Source organism: Erythrolamprus reginae, unplaced genomic scaffold (assembly GCF_031021105.1).
Source record: "Erythrolamprus reginae isolate rEryReg1 unplaced genomic scaffold, rEryReg1.hap1 H_11, whole genome shotgun sequence".
NCBI classification, from domain to species: domain Eukaryota; kingdom Metazoa; phylum Chordata; class Lepidosauria; order Squamata; family Dipsadidae; genus Erythrolamprus; species Erythrolamprus reginae.
The window spans coordinates 637,245-650,243 of record NW_027248464.1 but is presented as its reverse complement, the minus strand read 5'-3'; the positions used below and the strand labels follow the sequence as shown (position 1 = coordinate 650,243).

The window sequence follows — 12,999 nt, the reverse complement described above, 5'->3', positions numbered from 1 at the left end:
CACAGCAATACATTGCAACTGGGAAAACCATATGTTTGACTATATGCACTTTTGTTGGCAGGGTTATGACTCTGCTTTTTATTATACTTTTTTAATTATATTTTTTATTTTGTTTGTCCAATACACAATAATATACAATGAAGCTTATAGAGATATAGTGGAGAAGATATATGAGATATAGGAGAGACTATAGGACAGGGGACGGAAGGCACTCTAGTGCTCTTATGTATGTTTCCCTCCCTAGGAGCAAACGGCTTTTAATTTCTTGGCTGTAGTCCCCAAGTGGGCTGATCTTAGAGCCCAAGAAAATACATTTTTCACTACCTCCATTTCTTTCCCATCTATTTACCAGGAAATGAGAGGGCTGGATGCCATGATCTTAGTTTTCTTAATGTTGAGTTTCATGCCAACTTTTGTACTCTCCTTCTTCACCCACATCAAGAGACTCTTCCGTTCCTCTTTGCTTTCTGCCATTACATCTGCATATCTGGGGTTGTTGATATTTCTCCCAGGAATCTTAATTCCAACTTGTGATTTATCTACCCCACCTTTCTCATGTTCTGTTCTGTAGAAAAGTTAAACAGTATATAGCCTTGCTAAACTCCTTTCCCAATTTTGAACCAATCCATAGTTCCATGTCCAGTTCTCACTGTTGCTCCTTGACCTGCATATAGGTTTCTCAAGAGAGAAATAAGATGGTATGGTAATCCCATCTCTTTAAGAACTTGCCACAATTGTGATTCACACAATCAAACATTTAGCATAGTCAGTGAAGCAGTAGTAATTTTTTTCTGGAACCCCCTAGCTTTCTCCATTATCCAGCATATGCTGACAATTTGATCTCTAGTTCCTCTGCCTCTTTGAAATCCTGCCTGTCCTTCTGGTTGCCTCTTCAGAATCCTGCTTGTACTTCTGGTAGTTCTCAATCCACATACTGCTTGAGCCTAGCTTGTAGGATTTTGAGCATGAGTGCAATGGTTCCGTAGTTTGAACATTCTTTGGCATTGCCTTTCTTTGGAATTGTAATGTAAACTGGCCATTTCCAATCCAGTGGCCACTGTTGAGTTTTCCAAATTTGCTGGAAAATTGAGTGTAGCACTTTTACTGCATTGTCTTTTAAGATTTTGAATAGCTCAGCTGGAATACTATCACCTTCACTGGCTTTGTTGATGCTCAGATTTCCCATTTGACTTCACATTCCAGGATGTCTGGCTCGAGGTCAGTAACCACCACATCGTGGTTTTCATTTTTACTTTAGCTTTAAAAAGTATTGCTGAGCTGTTCTAGCCTCTTTTGCTGGAAACACTTTATCCTATATCCACGTTGTTCACTTTTCTTATAAGTCACCACCAATCTTAAATTAAATTGTTACACGATTCCTAAAATCATTTTCTATCAAGATTGTATCTTTTCCAAGGTTGTTTTTTTATTTTTCAGTTTGTGTTATTTTACACTACGTAGGTTGTTAACTTCTTTATAAAGTTGATTTATATTTTCCAATCTACAGTATTTTTTCACATTGTCACTGAGTTTTTGTTTAACAGCTTGCTTTCAATTTATAACCCAGTTCTGTTATTACTTTTCTAAGGCTGAGCTGATTAGTCTCTTTTATCATTTATGTCATAATAGATTAGGCAACCATATTTGCATCATGCACAATATCATGTAAATGCTTTCTTTCAATGGATTTCAAAGGCAGTAATCTTTGCCTTGCTTTATCTTTCTTACATCTTATCTTTTTTTAATTTACTCTGAAAGCATATGCCCCAAGAAAAATTCTTTGTGTGTCCAATCACACTTGGCTAATAAAAATTCTATTCTATTCTATTCTATTCCATTCCATTCTACATTTACAAACTTTTTCTTTAAGCTGTTGTCTATATTCAGACAAGTTCAGTTCTGTTTCATTATTTTGAATTGCTGGTTTAAATTGTTTATTCATTCATTCAAATGAATGTCTATGTTGACTTTTACAGCCCATTTTTGTTTTGCCCTTTCAAAACATTTGCTTGTCCTCACATACATGGTGCAAATTTTCCTTTCATGACAGATGTCTTCTTTGATTTTGTAACAATGAAAAGCCTTTGATTCACTCTTTACTCAGCATCCTTATCCTGCAAGATTCTCAAGAATGCCAATAGTGTATTTATAGCAATAGCACTTACACTTATTTTTTTTATTTATTTATTTCAAGTACGTATTGGTAATATACAAAGATATAACATTATCCATAAGATGGGTATTGATAGGAGGCAACATTAGGACAGGGACGGTAGCCACACTGCTACACTTTTGCATGCCCTTTACTTACCTCTTAGGAATTGGGTGAGGCCTACCAGTGCTGTAAAATGGGAATAAAGTGGACCAAATGGTTGGTTTGATTGCATTGCTGCTGCCATAGGAAGTGGCGAGTGGAGTTTTATAGTTTCTATGATTTTAATGCTGTAAGCCACCCAGAATCACCTGGGAGTGAGTTGAAGTACCATTGCAAATTTGTTAAGTAAATAAAGTCTTTGGATTTTTAGATATTACTTCTAAAGCTCCAGGTTATACTCATATAGTAGTTTTATTAATTTATTGACTCCAGCAGTACTTAAGGGAGTATAGGGTGCACATACACACACCTTTGCATATAAAAGTTTTTACTGGTTTCTTTTGCAGGGAAAACTGCATTCCATTTCTTTTTATTGCATTTATCTCTCACCACTATCGGTTTCATCTTACATACATCTGATTTCATTATTGCCAGTATTGAGCCAAGCTTTCTCTCGTTGCCTCTCTTTACTTTTATGCAGTTAGGTATTTGTTTAATTGCAACGAAGCACTTTTATGATATTTGATTATGCTTACTTCTTTTTTTCCCCAGCTTTAGCAAGGGATGGAGGAGTCGGGATGGGGGAGAGGAATATGCATGTTTTATGCATGGTTTGTATGAGATGTATGATTGCTTTTATATTCAGGGTTTAAATTTTTTTAACTATTGGATTTGTACTGTTTTTATTGTTGTGAGCCGCCAAGAGTCTTCGGAGAGGAGCGGCATACAAATCTAATTAATAATAATAATAATAATAATAATAATAATAATAATAATAATAATAATTAATAATAATAATCGCTTTCTGCATTGCATTTATTTGCTAGAATTAAGAGTTTAACATAAACAAATCAATAAATGCCTATTTACAGAAGAGTGAGGTGTTGTTGTTATTATTATTATTACAATAAAAAATAATAATAATCGCTTTCTGCATTGCATTTATTTGCTAGAATTAAGAGTTTAACATAAACAAATCAATAAATGCCTATTTACAGAAGAGTGAGGTGTTGTTGTTATTGTTGTTGTTATTATTATCATTATCATTATTATTATACCACCCGCGAAACTCTCCGCAATGACGCTAGAACAGGGGGTCTCCACTCTCCAACCTCGGCAACTTTAAGACTTGTGGACTTCAACTCCCAGAGTTCCTCAGCCAACAAAGCAAACCCTGCCGCTAGGAAACAGATACTTATGAAAGAAACGTTCATTTCCGCAAGCCACGGCCTCTTGCTGCCCTAAAACTACGATTCCCGTGTTGCGTTTCGGCGACGGTCTTTTTCTCCCATAACGCCTGAGTCACGCGGTTCTAGATTAACTGAAGGTCGTGAGGGAGAAGTAACTTGTGTTTTGTCGCCGAGGGTCTCATTCCGGCCGCTATGTTGGCTAACAGTGTCCGTCGGTTCGGCACCTCCGCCCTTCGGCGGATGCATTACGAGGAGGGGCCCGGAAAGGTAAGATGGAAGCGGAGGGAAGGCTTACGAATTCAGGGCCTCCGTTCCTTCTGCCCTTCGAGCGGCGCCATGGCCAAAGTCGGTTTCCTGCGCAAGTAGGGCTAGGCCTGCTTTCGTTTGATGCGGGAGGAAGAGGAAGCTTTCGTTTGATGCGGGAGGAAGCTTTCGTTTGATGCGGGAGGAAGACCCGGCTGTCGTTCGTTTGATGCGGGAGGAAGACACCGGAGAGAGGCTCCTTTGCTTCTCTGGGCCCTTCGCCTTTCGAAGTCCGTGAGGGAAAAATAATAATAAAGCTCTTACTTTTCAATCTCTCCCCCCCCCCCCGTCTCTATTTTACGGCACTGGTAGGCCGGGGCCAAATTGTTTGACTTTTCGAAGGAGAGAATAAGGATCCGTGATTTACTTATTTATTATATATATATTTGTAATATCAAATATTCGCATTTTGGATTCCCCGTAGCATGAAACACCTAGGCTGAGCTCAAGATGCGGGATGGGGCAGCATTACTTATGTTTTTAAATCTCCCACTATGGAATCAAGTTTTAGAAATGCCATTTTTCTCTGGCTGTAGCTTAATAAGGCACCGGCCGAAAGCCCTGCTCAGTATAAATGGTGGTGTTGGGTTTATTTTACTATTTTAATATGGTTTTTTTAATATTAATAATCAGTTTCCTGTTTCTGCAGGGGCCTTTAGTATATATCTTATTTTTCTTAATTCTACCGGTACAGGTGATGATAGCATAACAGCATGAATAAGGATGATACTGTAAACGCTTTCTGATGTACCTATTTTGAAATAGTGTTCAGATAACAATTTAATTTCAGGTCATACTCCTATTCAAGATGGCCTCTAAAGGACATGCCTCGTGAAATAAAAATAGGGTGAATTGAAGGATGTTGATATTAAGCTATTGATACCCGACTGACCCACTTTTTAGAAAAGTAGGAATTTTCGAAAATTAGGAATTTTTAATAATTAGGAATAAATTGTTATTCGGAACCTTTCTCTTTACCATAACTAGCATTGGTGGTCGCTGTTTTATTGTAAGGCATCAACGACTTAAGCAGTGAATATGTTATAACAGTTAATTCCTATTTGTGCTCCTGTACCTAAATGATGAACAAACATTTAGTACTTGGTTGCTATCCATGGGATTTAGGCCAAGTCATGTTATATGTTATATACGTTAACTTTGCTTAATAACTGAGTACCTTGCTAAAACAAAATTTCAACATTCTTATCTTTTCAGAATCTCCCATTCTCTGTTAACAACAAATGGAAATTGTTATTCGGAACTTTTATCTTTACCATAACTGGTATGGGCGGTCCCTGTTTTATTGTAAGGCATCAACTACTTAAGCAGTGAATATGTTATAACAGGTAATTCCTATTTGTTTTCTTTTCATTCTCTAGAAGTATTTTATAAGCTATTTGGGTTGCTTCTTGGAAACTATAAAAGCCATTTCTGGTTTAATTTCAATAAAATTCAATTGATGGTAAGTTAATGAACTGTATAGTGATATTTTGCTAAATTTCTTAATAGGTAAACTGTGCACATAAAAACGATAACAATGCCTTCTAATGAAGTTCTGTGCTTTGTTATGCATCCATATAATGTAATGGAAATGATTTCCCATTGCTTTTATTCTGGGAAAAGTGTCTACCTAGATTCAAATTAATGTATTTGAATCCATAGTAGGATCCATAGTTTTCCTCAAATACTGCAGTATCTTTTTTTTCCCCAATAGCAGTATAAATCATCATTCAGTAACATTTAGAAAATTATATATAATACAACGGGTCTATTCCTAATCACATTTTATGTAGTGAGTTTTCAAAGTCTTAAATACATCACAACTTGGCTATTGATATGGTTAACTGTAACCTTATTATAGATACAGTTTCTGTGAAGAGTATTGGGAATTCCAGTTAGTCCTATCACCGCAACCTATGTTCCCTCTAAGGTGCGTGCCTGTGTGGGCACGCACAAAAAAATACCACCACCACCACCCCGCGCAGCCTTTTCCAAGGCTGCCCAGCTGAGCTGGGAGTTGGGGGCAGGGAGCAACAAGGTTTTCTTCATTTGAAAAACCGCGCGCTCCCCATTCCATTTTGCCCCCACCAGTTCAGGGAAAGATGGTGGCGCCCATCAGGCACTTCCGCCCTTTCCCTGACTAATTGAGGCTCGGCCTGCGCTGGGATGGAAGGGGGGAGGCGGCGGCAGCAGCTCTGCGGGGCTTTGAGCTGACGTTTCCTACATGTTCCGTCTTGATGCGGGCTGCCACCATCTTGTACTGGGATTGGGTGGCGGAGGGGACCCGGCGGCGGCGGGCAGCCCCCAGCACGGCGGCGGAAGAGGAGGTGAATCTTGTGCTTCTGCCACACCTGGGCCGAGGCCGGGCCCATCACCTCCGGCTCCAGGGGGCAGCCCCAGCGCGGCAGCATGGGAGGAGGATGCGAAGCCGGCTCCTGGGGAAATGGCGCGTTTGAAAAGCAGCGCGTTTTTCAAATGTGCCACTTCCCCGGTAGCTGGCTGCCCGCCACCGCCAGGTCCCCTCTGTCACCCAATCCCAGTACAAGATGGTGGCAGCCCGCATCAAGATGGAGTCGGCCACCGTTAAACAGGTAGGAAGAGGGGCCCATCGCCCTGGCTTCAGCAGGCAGCCGGCTTCACCTCCTCCTCCCGCTGCCGCGCTGGGGCTGCCCCCTGAAGCCGGGGGCAATGAGCCACTCAGCCCCAGTGTGGCTGAAGCACAAGCTTCGCCTCCTCTTCTGTAATAGGCAGCATGTGGTTTCTGTGAGCTGTTATCCATTAAGCATAAAAGATTCCCAATTAGAAAGACACCTTTAGCTATATAGAAAAGCCTTCATAGATTGTTCCCCATCTATGTTTTAAAATATCCTGTTTAATGTGAGTTTCATCTGCAAAATAAGATTTTGATAATCTGAAAGAAATGAATTGTAGGATATATTATATATTTTAAGGATATTTATGTTTCCTTTTTTCTTTCAGATTGAGACGAACAGAAGGAAATTTAAAACTAAGCACTCTACATACATATATAAATAAAAACTATCTGAAACTACAGTAGATTCTGTTTCTGTTTGGTCTAAATATAGATTGACAAATTATATAGAAAAAATACAGGTATAAACAAACATGTTTAGATTTATGTTAGGTGTGGCAAACAAGTTCAGTAGGCAAAATGTATGTGTACATATGTATAAAAGCAAGGTGGAACATGCAAGATGCAGAACTATAATTATTCCTAAAGCTCAAGATTAATGAGGGGAAAACCACAAAAATGAGAGAGCATAGAATGTAAATATTCAATGAAATAATTGTAATACAGAAATTAAAATTGCACCCATTTTAAATTTATTTCAACCATTCAAATGTATAATAATAAAATCTAATATTAATCCATATTAACTGCCTAAGTCAAAAATAGATTAGGGGACAGTTTAAGTAGTCAGATAGAAGCCACCAAAAGTTAAGGCATAGAACAAGTAAAACAAAAAATATGTCGGAAGTTTTGAGAGAAAATGCTCACAGTGAGATAAGGGAGTAAAATTAGGAAATATAATTTTAAAAATGCAGGGTGCTTCAATCACCTAGTTGATAAACGATGGAGGAACAAAAAAATTCTCACACAGATTTGAAGGTTAGAAAATTATTAATAAAACATTCTGGAATCATAAATATGTCAGACACAGGGATGAACAAAATTCATTTATTTTTTACATTGTGTTTATTCAACACAATTTACGTGACTAGATTTTCCCTCCCATCTCAGTCAGATTATGTGGGCAAGAATCCTGTATGGTATAGTGCTCAGCTGTTTCATATTATATAGATTCACCAATTCCAGCTGAGCCCATTTGGATATATTCCACAGATGCACAAGTTGGTTAATATGTAATCTCTCTCACACATACGCATGTATGTATGTATGTATCTGGTGAAATCCAATTTTTTTTACTACCAGTTTTGTGGGTGTAATAGAGGAAGGATATTGCAAAATCTACATTCTCACTCCACACTCAGGCCAGCCAGAAGTGGTATTGCCGCTTCTCCGAACTACTCAAAATTTTCACTAACCAGTTCTCCAGAACCTGGGGTGAAATTCAGCAGGTTCTGGAGAACTGGTTAGGTGGGGGGGGGTGTGTGTGTTAGGGCAGGAATAGGCAAAGTAGGCTCTTCTATGACATGTGAACTTCAACTGAGCTAGCATGATTGGGTCAGGAATTCTGGGAGCTAAAGTCCACAAGTCATAGAAGAGCCAACTGCCTATCCCTGGGTTAGGGGAAGGGCTGCAGCCAAATTGCTTTAGGAAGTTGAAACTCTTAATATTGTTGGAACTAAATATTTGTTAGAAGAAACCAGAGGGGGTGGAAACTCCCCTGGACCTTTATCATGCCTCCCTGATAACGAATGAAGTGAATGTGGTTTCCCCAGGAACGTCATTGCAAAGCGAGACAGCTGTTCAGTGAGCTTTCACTGACTTTACGCCCAATCTTACCATCTTTGTTAAGTAGTTGCAACTCAGAAGTGAATCTAGTTTTCCCGAATCTCCGTTGCAAAGGGAGACAGCTGTTCAGTGAGCTTTTCCCCAATTTATGGCCACTTTATGACTTTGCAACAAAGTCCACAGGGAAGCCAGATTCACTTAGCAACTGTGTGTGACTTAGAAACCATTCAAGTTACAACAGCACTAGAAAAAGGGACTTATGACTGTTTTCACACTTAACAACTGTTACAACATCCCCAGGTGTTCAGGTACTCCAAATTCAGATGCTTGGCAACTGACTCTTAGTCTCAGTGTACCAGAGTCACACGATCCCCTTTTGCAACCTGACTAACAAAGTCCATGGGGAAACCGAATTCACTTAACAACTTTGTGACTTAATTAAGTGCTGTAGCCATTTGTTTATCAACGGAGGCAAAACCGGTCATAAAGTAGGTGAAACAGCTGTCTTACTTTGCAACAGAGATTCCAGGCTCAATACAGTTAGTCAAGGGGTACCTTTACCCTTCCCTTACTTGTGTGTCAATCACCAGTAATCTGGCAGGCCTTTGCTCTCAAATTCTCAATCTGTTGGAGGATAGGTTAAGACGCCTCAAAACAACGCTCTTGCTTAGCAACCAAAATTTTGGGCTAAATTGTTGTAAATCAAGGACTATTTCTGCCTTCATCTATATGGTAGCCTTGCCTGGTAAACGCGCGTTTCTGGGAATTTCTCCTGTTAGAGATGATATAAACCCAGATGATATAAGATCTACTGGAGCAGCAGGTTGCATTGGAATCTCTCCCTTCCTGATAGATTCACTTAGATTGTTATCAGGGAGGTATAATAAGGTACAGGGGAGTTTCCACCCCCTCCCATTCCTAACAAGTGTTCGTTCCCCTAACAATACTGAGTCTCAACTTTTTAGTCATTTGGATGCCACGACGTCAGGAAAGGCTCCTCCCAACCTGCCTCCCGGTGTGCCACCATTGTTGCCGAACCCGTACATCATGGCGCCTGGCCTGCTGCACGCCTACCCGGTGAGTCAGGGCCCCGCCAGGCCTTCTTCCACACCACCCAACCCCACGCCAGTAGATCCTGCTCCACTCTTAACCAGTAGCGGAGCAGGAGGGACAGCGCGTGGGAGAACAACCCCGAGCAGTACCGGATGTGGTTGACGCAGCCCCTCAAATACTGCCTGAACTCACAACAACTGTCTCGGACACCCTAGCAAGAAAATATATATATATATATACCAGTGTGTGTGTGTGTGTATGTGTATATATATATATATACAGTGATCCCCCGCTCGTTGCGAGGGTTCCGTTCCAGGACCCCCCGCAACGAGCGGGTTTTCGCGAAGTAGCGCTGCGGAAGTAAAAACACCATCTGCGCATGTGCAGATGGTGTTTTTACTCCCACAGCGCTAGCGAGGAGCCGAAGATTGGGGGCGGCGCGGCTGTTTGCCGCCGGCATGGAGGGCTTCCTAGCAGCCCCCCAAACCCGGGTTGGGGGTCCGGGGGGCGCTGGCTCTCGGCGCTTTCGAGCTGAGTCCGGGAGCGAATTCGCTTCCGGACTCAGCTGAAAAGCGCCGATAGCCAGCGCCAAGGAACGGCTTGTCCACGCTGGCTCTCGGCGCTTTCGAGCTGAGTCCTGGAGCGAATTCGCTTCAGGACTCAGCTCGAAAGCGGCGAGAATGAACGGCGTGGGCGGGCGAAGGGCGGGCGGCAGCGAGGAGTTTGCGTGGGCGGTGGGGAAACTCCTCGCTGACGCCAGCAAGAGGGGGAAGACCCAGGGAAGCCGCCCAGCAGCTGATCTCCCGGTTGCCATCTACGCATGCGTGCCCATAGAAAAAACGGGCACGCATGCGTAGATGGTATTTTGACTTCCGGGTTGAAAAATCGCGAAGTACCCTGTTCGCAATGGTTGGGGACGCAATAAACGGGGGATCACTGTATTCCATTTTACAACAGCACGAAGCTTGGAACTTCAGACTGATGATGGTGAATGTGATTTCACCGAAACGTCGCATAGACATGCAAAATATTACACAGGGCAAAACCCGAACTCACAACAATCTACATACATATACCCGTGAAAATTTACGAAAACAAATATATATATACAGTATATATACACATACACACACACACACAGTGGTACCTCTAGCTAAGAACGCCTCTACTTACGAACTTTTCTAGATAAGAACCAGGTATTCAAGATTTTTTTGCCTCTTCTCAAGAACCATTTTGCACTTAAAAAACCCTGAGCCTCTGAAACTGAAACCAGGAAAGGTGGGGAGAAGCCTCCGTGGGGCCTCTCTAGGAATCTCCTGGGAGGAAACAGGGCCTCCACCCTCCCTGTGGTTTCCCCAATCGCACACATTATTTGCTTTTACATTGATTCTTATGGGAAAATTTCTTCTTACAAACTTTTCTACTTAAGAATCTGGTCACGGAACAAATTAAATTTGTAAATAGAGGTACCACTGTATTTGCAAACAATGGGGGTGGGATCCTCTCTGTCACCGGGGAGAGAAAAGTTAGTTTGTTCCTCAACCCATCTATATAAGTCGGATAATATTCTCACCGTTAACACAGGACACCAGTTAAAGTAAAGCTGTTTTCCCCGGGATTTTAGGAAGGAGTGCATATCCAGGGTAAACATTTATCCTAAAATATCTTGATTCCCACCCACCCACTTGAATAAACTGAAGGAAGTTCTCTAGGTTCCTGGCCTGATTATAGATTCCCGCTGCTTAACCTGTAAACAACCTATAACACCAAGAATGTTACTTTATTTAAGAGTTCAGCGGTGTTATTCTGCAGTTAAATAAAATTAACCTTCTGGCCATACCAGAGAGCATGTCCCCCTAAAAATGTTCACACAGGCATGTCCCTCGCCTTGGGGCTGCTTCGGTTGCCAATAATGTGAATGGGAAAAAAGTTGCGAAATGAAATTATTTCTGTTTTTCACTTGTGCATTTGCCTGTGGAATTTACACAATTTTTGTATTGTATTGAGTATTGTATTGGCAGTTCTGTGTTAGCAAAAACTTCAGAAGAGAAGGATTTAGAGGTAGTGATTTCCGACAGTCTCAAAATGGGTGAACAGTGCAGTCAGGCAGTAAGGAAAGCAAGTAGAATGCTTGGCTGCATAGCTAGAGGTATAACAAGCAGGAAGACGGAGATTGTGATCCCGCTGTATAGAGTGCTGGTAAGACCCCGTTTGGAATAATCCTGTGTCCAGTTCTGGAGACCTTACCTACAAAAAGAGATTGATCAAATTGAATGGGTCCAAAAACAGGCTATAAAAATGGTAGAAGGTCTTCAGCATAAAACTTATCAGGAAAGACTTCATGAACTCCATCTGTATAGTCTGGAGGACAGAAGGGAAAAGGGGGGACACAATCAAAACTTAAATAAGTTAAAGGATTAAAAATAAGGTTCAGGAGGGAAGTGTTTTTAACAGGAAAGTGAACACCAAAACAAGGGGGCACAATGTGAGGGCAGTTGGTGGAAAGATCAGAAGCAATGTGAGAAAATATTTTACTGAAAGAGTAGTAGATGCTTGGAACAAACTTCCAGCAGTCGTGATTGGTAAATCCACAATAACTGAATTTAAACATGCCTGGGATAAACAAATCTATTCTAAAATTAAATACAGGAAATAGTATAAGGGCAGACTACATGGACCATGAGGTCTTTTTCTGCCATCAATCTTCTATGTTTCTATGCAGCCCTTCCTCCAGCCAACCCACCCACCTACCTCTTGTGATCGATCGCATGGTAGCTTCTGGCTGCCTTGGTAGCTAGCCGATTGGCTGGCTGATAACTGACTTGTGGGGGGAGGAGACCCAAGAGCAACCCCTTCCATGTGGGACAGAAGGTCTGTGGTCCGTTGCCCAGGCCAAACAGCTAGGGGCATGTCAGCCAAGGAGAAAATTTAGTGGTGAATGACTATAGGTGGAACTCTGGCAGTGAAATAGGCATGGCCAAGGGTGGGAGGTTAAAAGTCCTAAACCCACTTCAGAGGTAGCAGTTTCCACATAACCCACTGTAAATGAAACAATTAGTATAGTTGGTCACAAAATTAATATGTTTATACTCTATTTGGCATTTTTATCTATCCTAACAGCAGATGTTTTAGTTGTTTGATAGTCATGGCCTGACTTGTTCAGTATACCCTCATCACCTCGAGGCTCGACTACTGTAATGCTCTCTACATGGGGCTACCTTCGAAAAGTGTTCGGAAACTTCAGATCGTGCAGAATGCAGCTGCGAGAGCAATCCTGGACTTTCCCAAAAATGCCCATCAAACACCAACACTCCGCAGTCTGCATTGGTTGCCGATCAGTTTCCGGTCACAATTCAAAGTGTTGGTTATCACCTATAAAGCCCTTCATGGCACCGGACCAGGGTATCTACGAGACCGCCTTCTGCCGCACGAATCCCAGCGACTGGTTAGGTCCCACAGAGTGGGCCTTCTCCAGGTCCCGTCAACAAAACAATGTCGTCTGGCGGGGCCCAGGGGAAGAGCCTTCTCTGTGGCGGCCCCGGCCCTCTGGAACCAACTCCCCCTGGAGATTAGAATTGCCCCCACCCTCCTTGCCTTTCGTAAACTCCTTAAAACCCACCTCTATCGTCAAGCGTGGGGCAACTGAGACATCTCCCCCTGCCTATGTAGTTCTAGTGCATGATATGACTACGTATGTTTTT

At 41.8% G+C, this 12,999-nt stretch overlaps 1 protein-coding gene, 1 non-coding gene and 1 pseudogene across 2 annotated transcripts; 2 read left to right on the top strand and 1 right to left on the bottom strand.

Annotated features, from left to right (window-relative positions):
- The window catches only part of LOC139155341 (uncharacterized), a 29,121-nt pseudogene extending 26,381 nt beyond the window's left edge, over positions 1-2,740 (bottom strand).
- Positions 2,741-3,589: 849 nt separating this feature from the next.
- Positions 3,590-6,861, top strand: COX7C (cytochrome c oxidase subunit 7C). The gene is made up of 3 exons (XM_070730479.1): positions 3,590-3,771; positions 5,023-5,153; positions 6,787-6,861. The coding sequence occupies exons 1-2, from the start codon at positions 3,697-3,699 to the stop codon at positions 5,137-5,139; spliced, it is 192 nt and encodes a 63-aa protein (XP_070586580.1). The 5' UTR covers positions 3,590-3,696; the 3' UTR covers positions 5,140-5,153; positions 6,787-6,861.
- Positions 4,496-4,557, top strand: LOC139155345 (small nucleolar RNA Z39). The gene has a single exon (XR_011557062.1). It is a non-coding gene; the product is annotated as a small nucleolar RNA Z39 (small nucleolar RNA).
- Positions 6,862-12,999: the final 6,138 nt, after the last annotated feature.

Bases quoted from the DNA above. Each gene is read 5' to 3' on its own strand.
- COX7C (XM_070730479.1), top strand. From the start codon at position 3,697: ATGTTGGCTAACAGTGTCCGTCGGTTCGGCACCTCCGCCCTTCGGCGG. The intron at 3,772-5,022 runs GTAAGATGGAAG...TTATCTTTTCAG, and splicing joins ACGAGGAGGGGCCCGGAAAG to AATCTCCCATTCTCTGTTAA.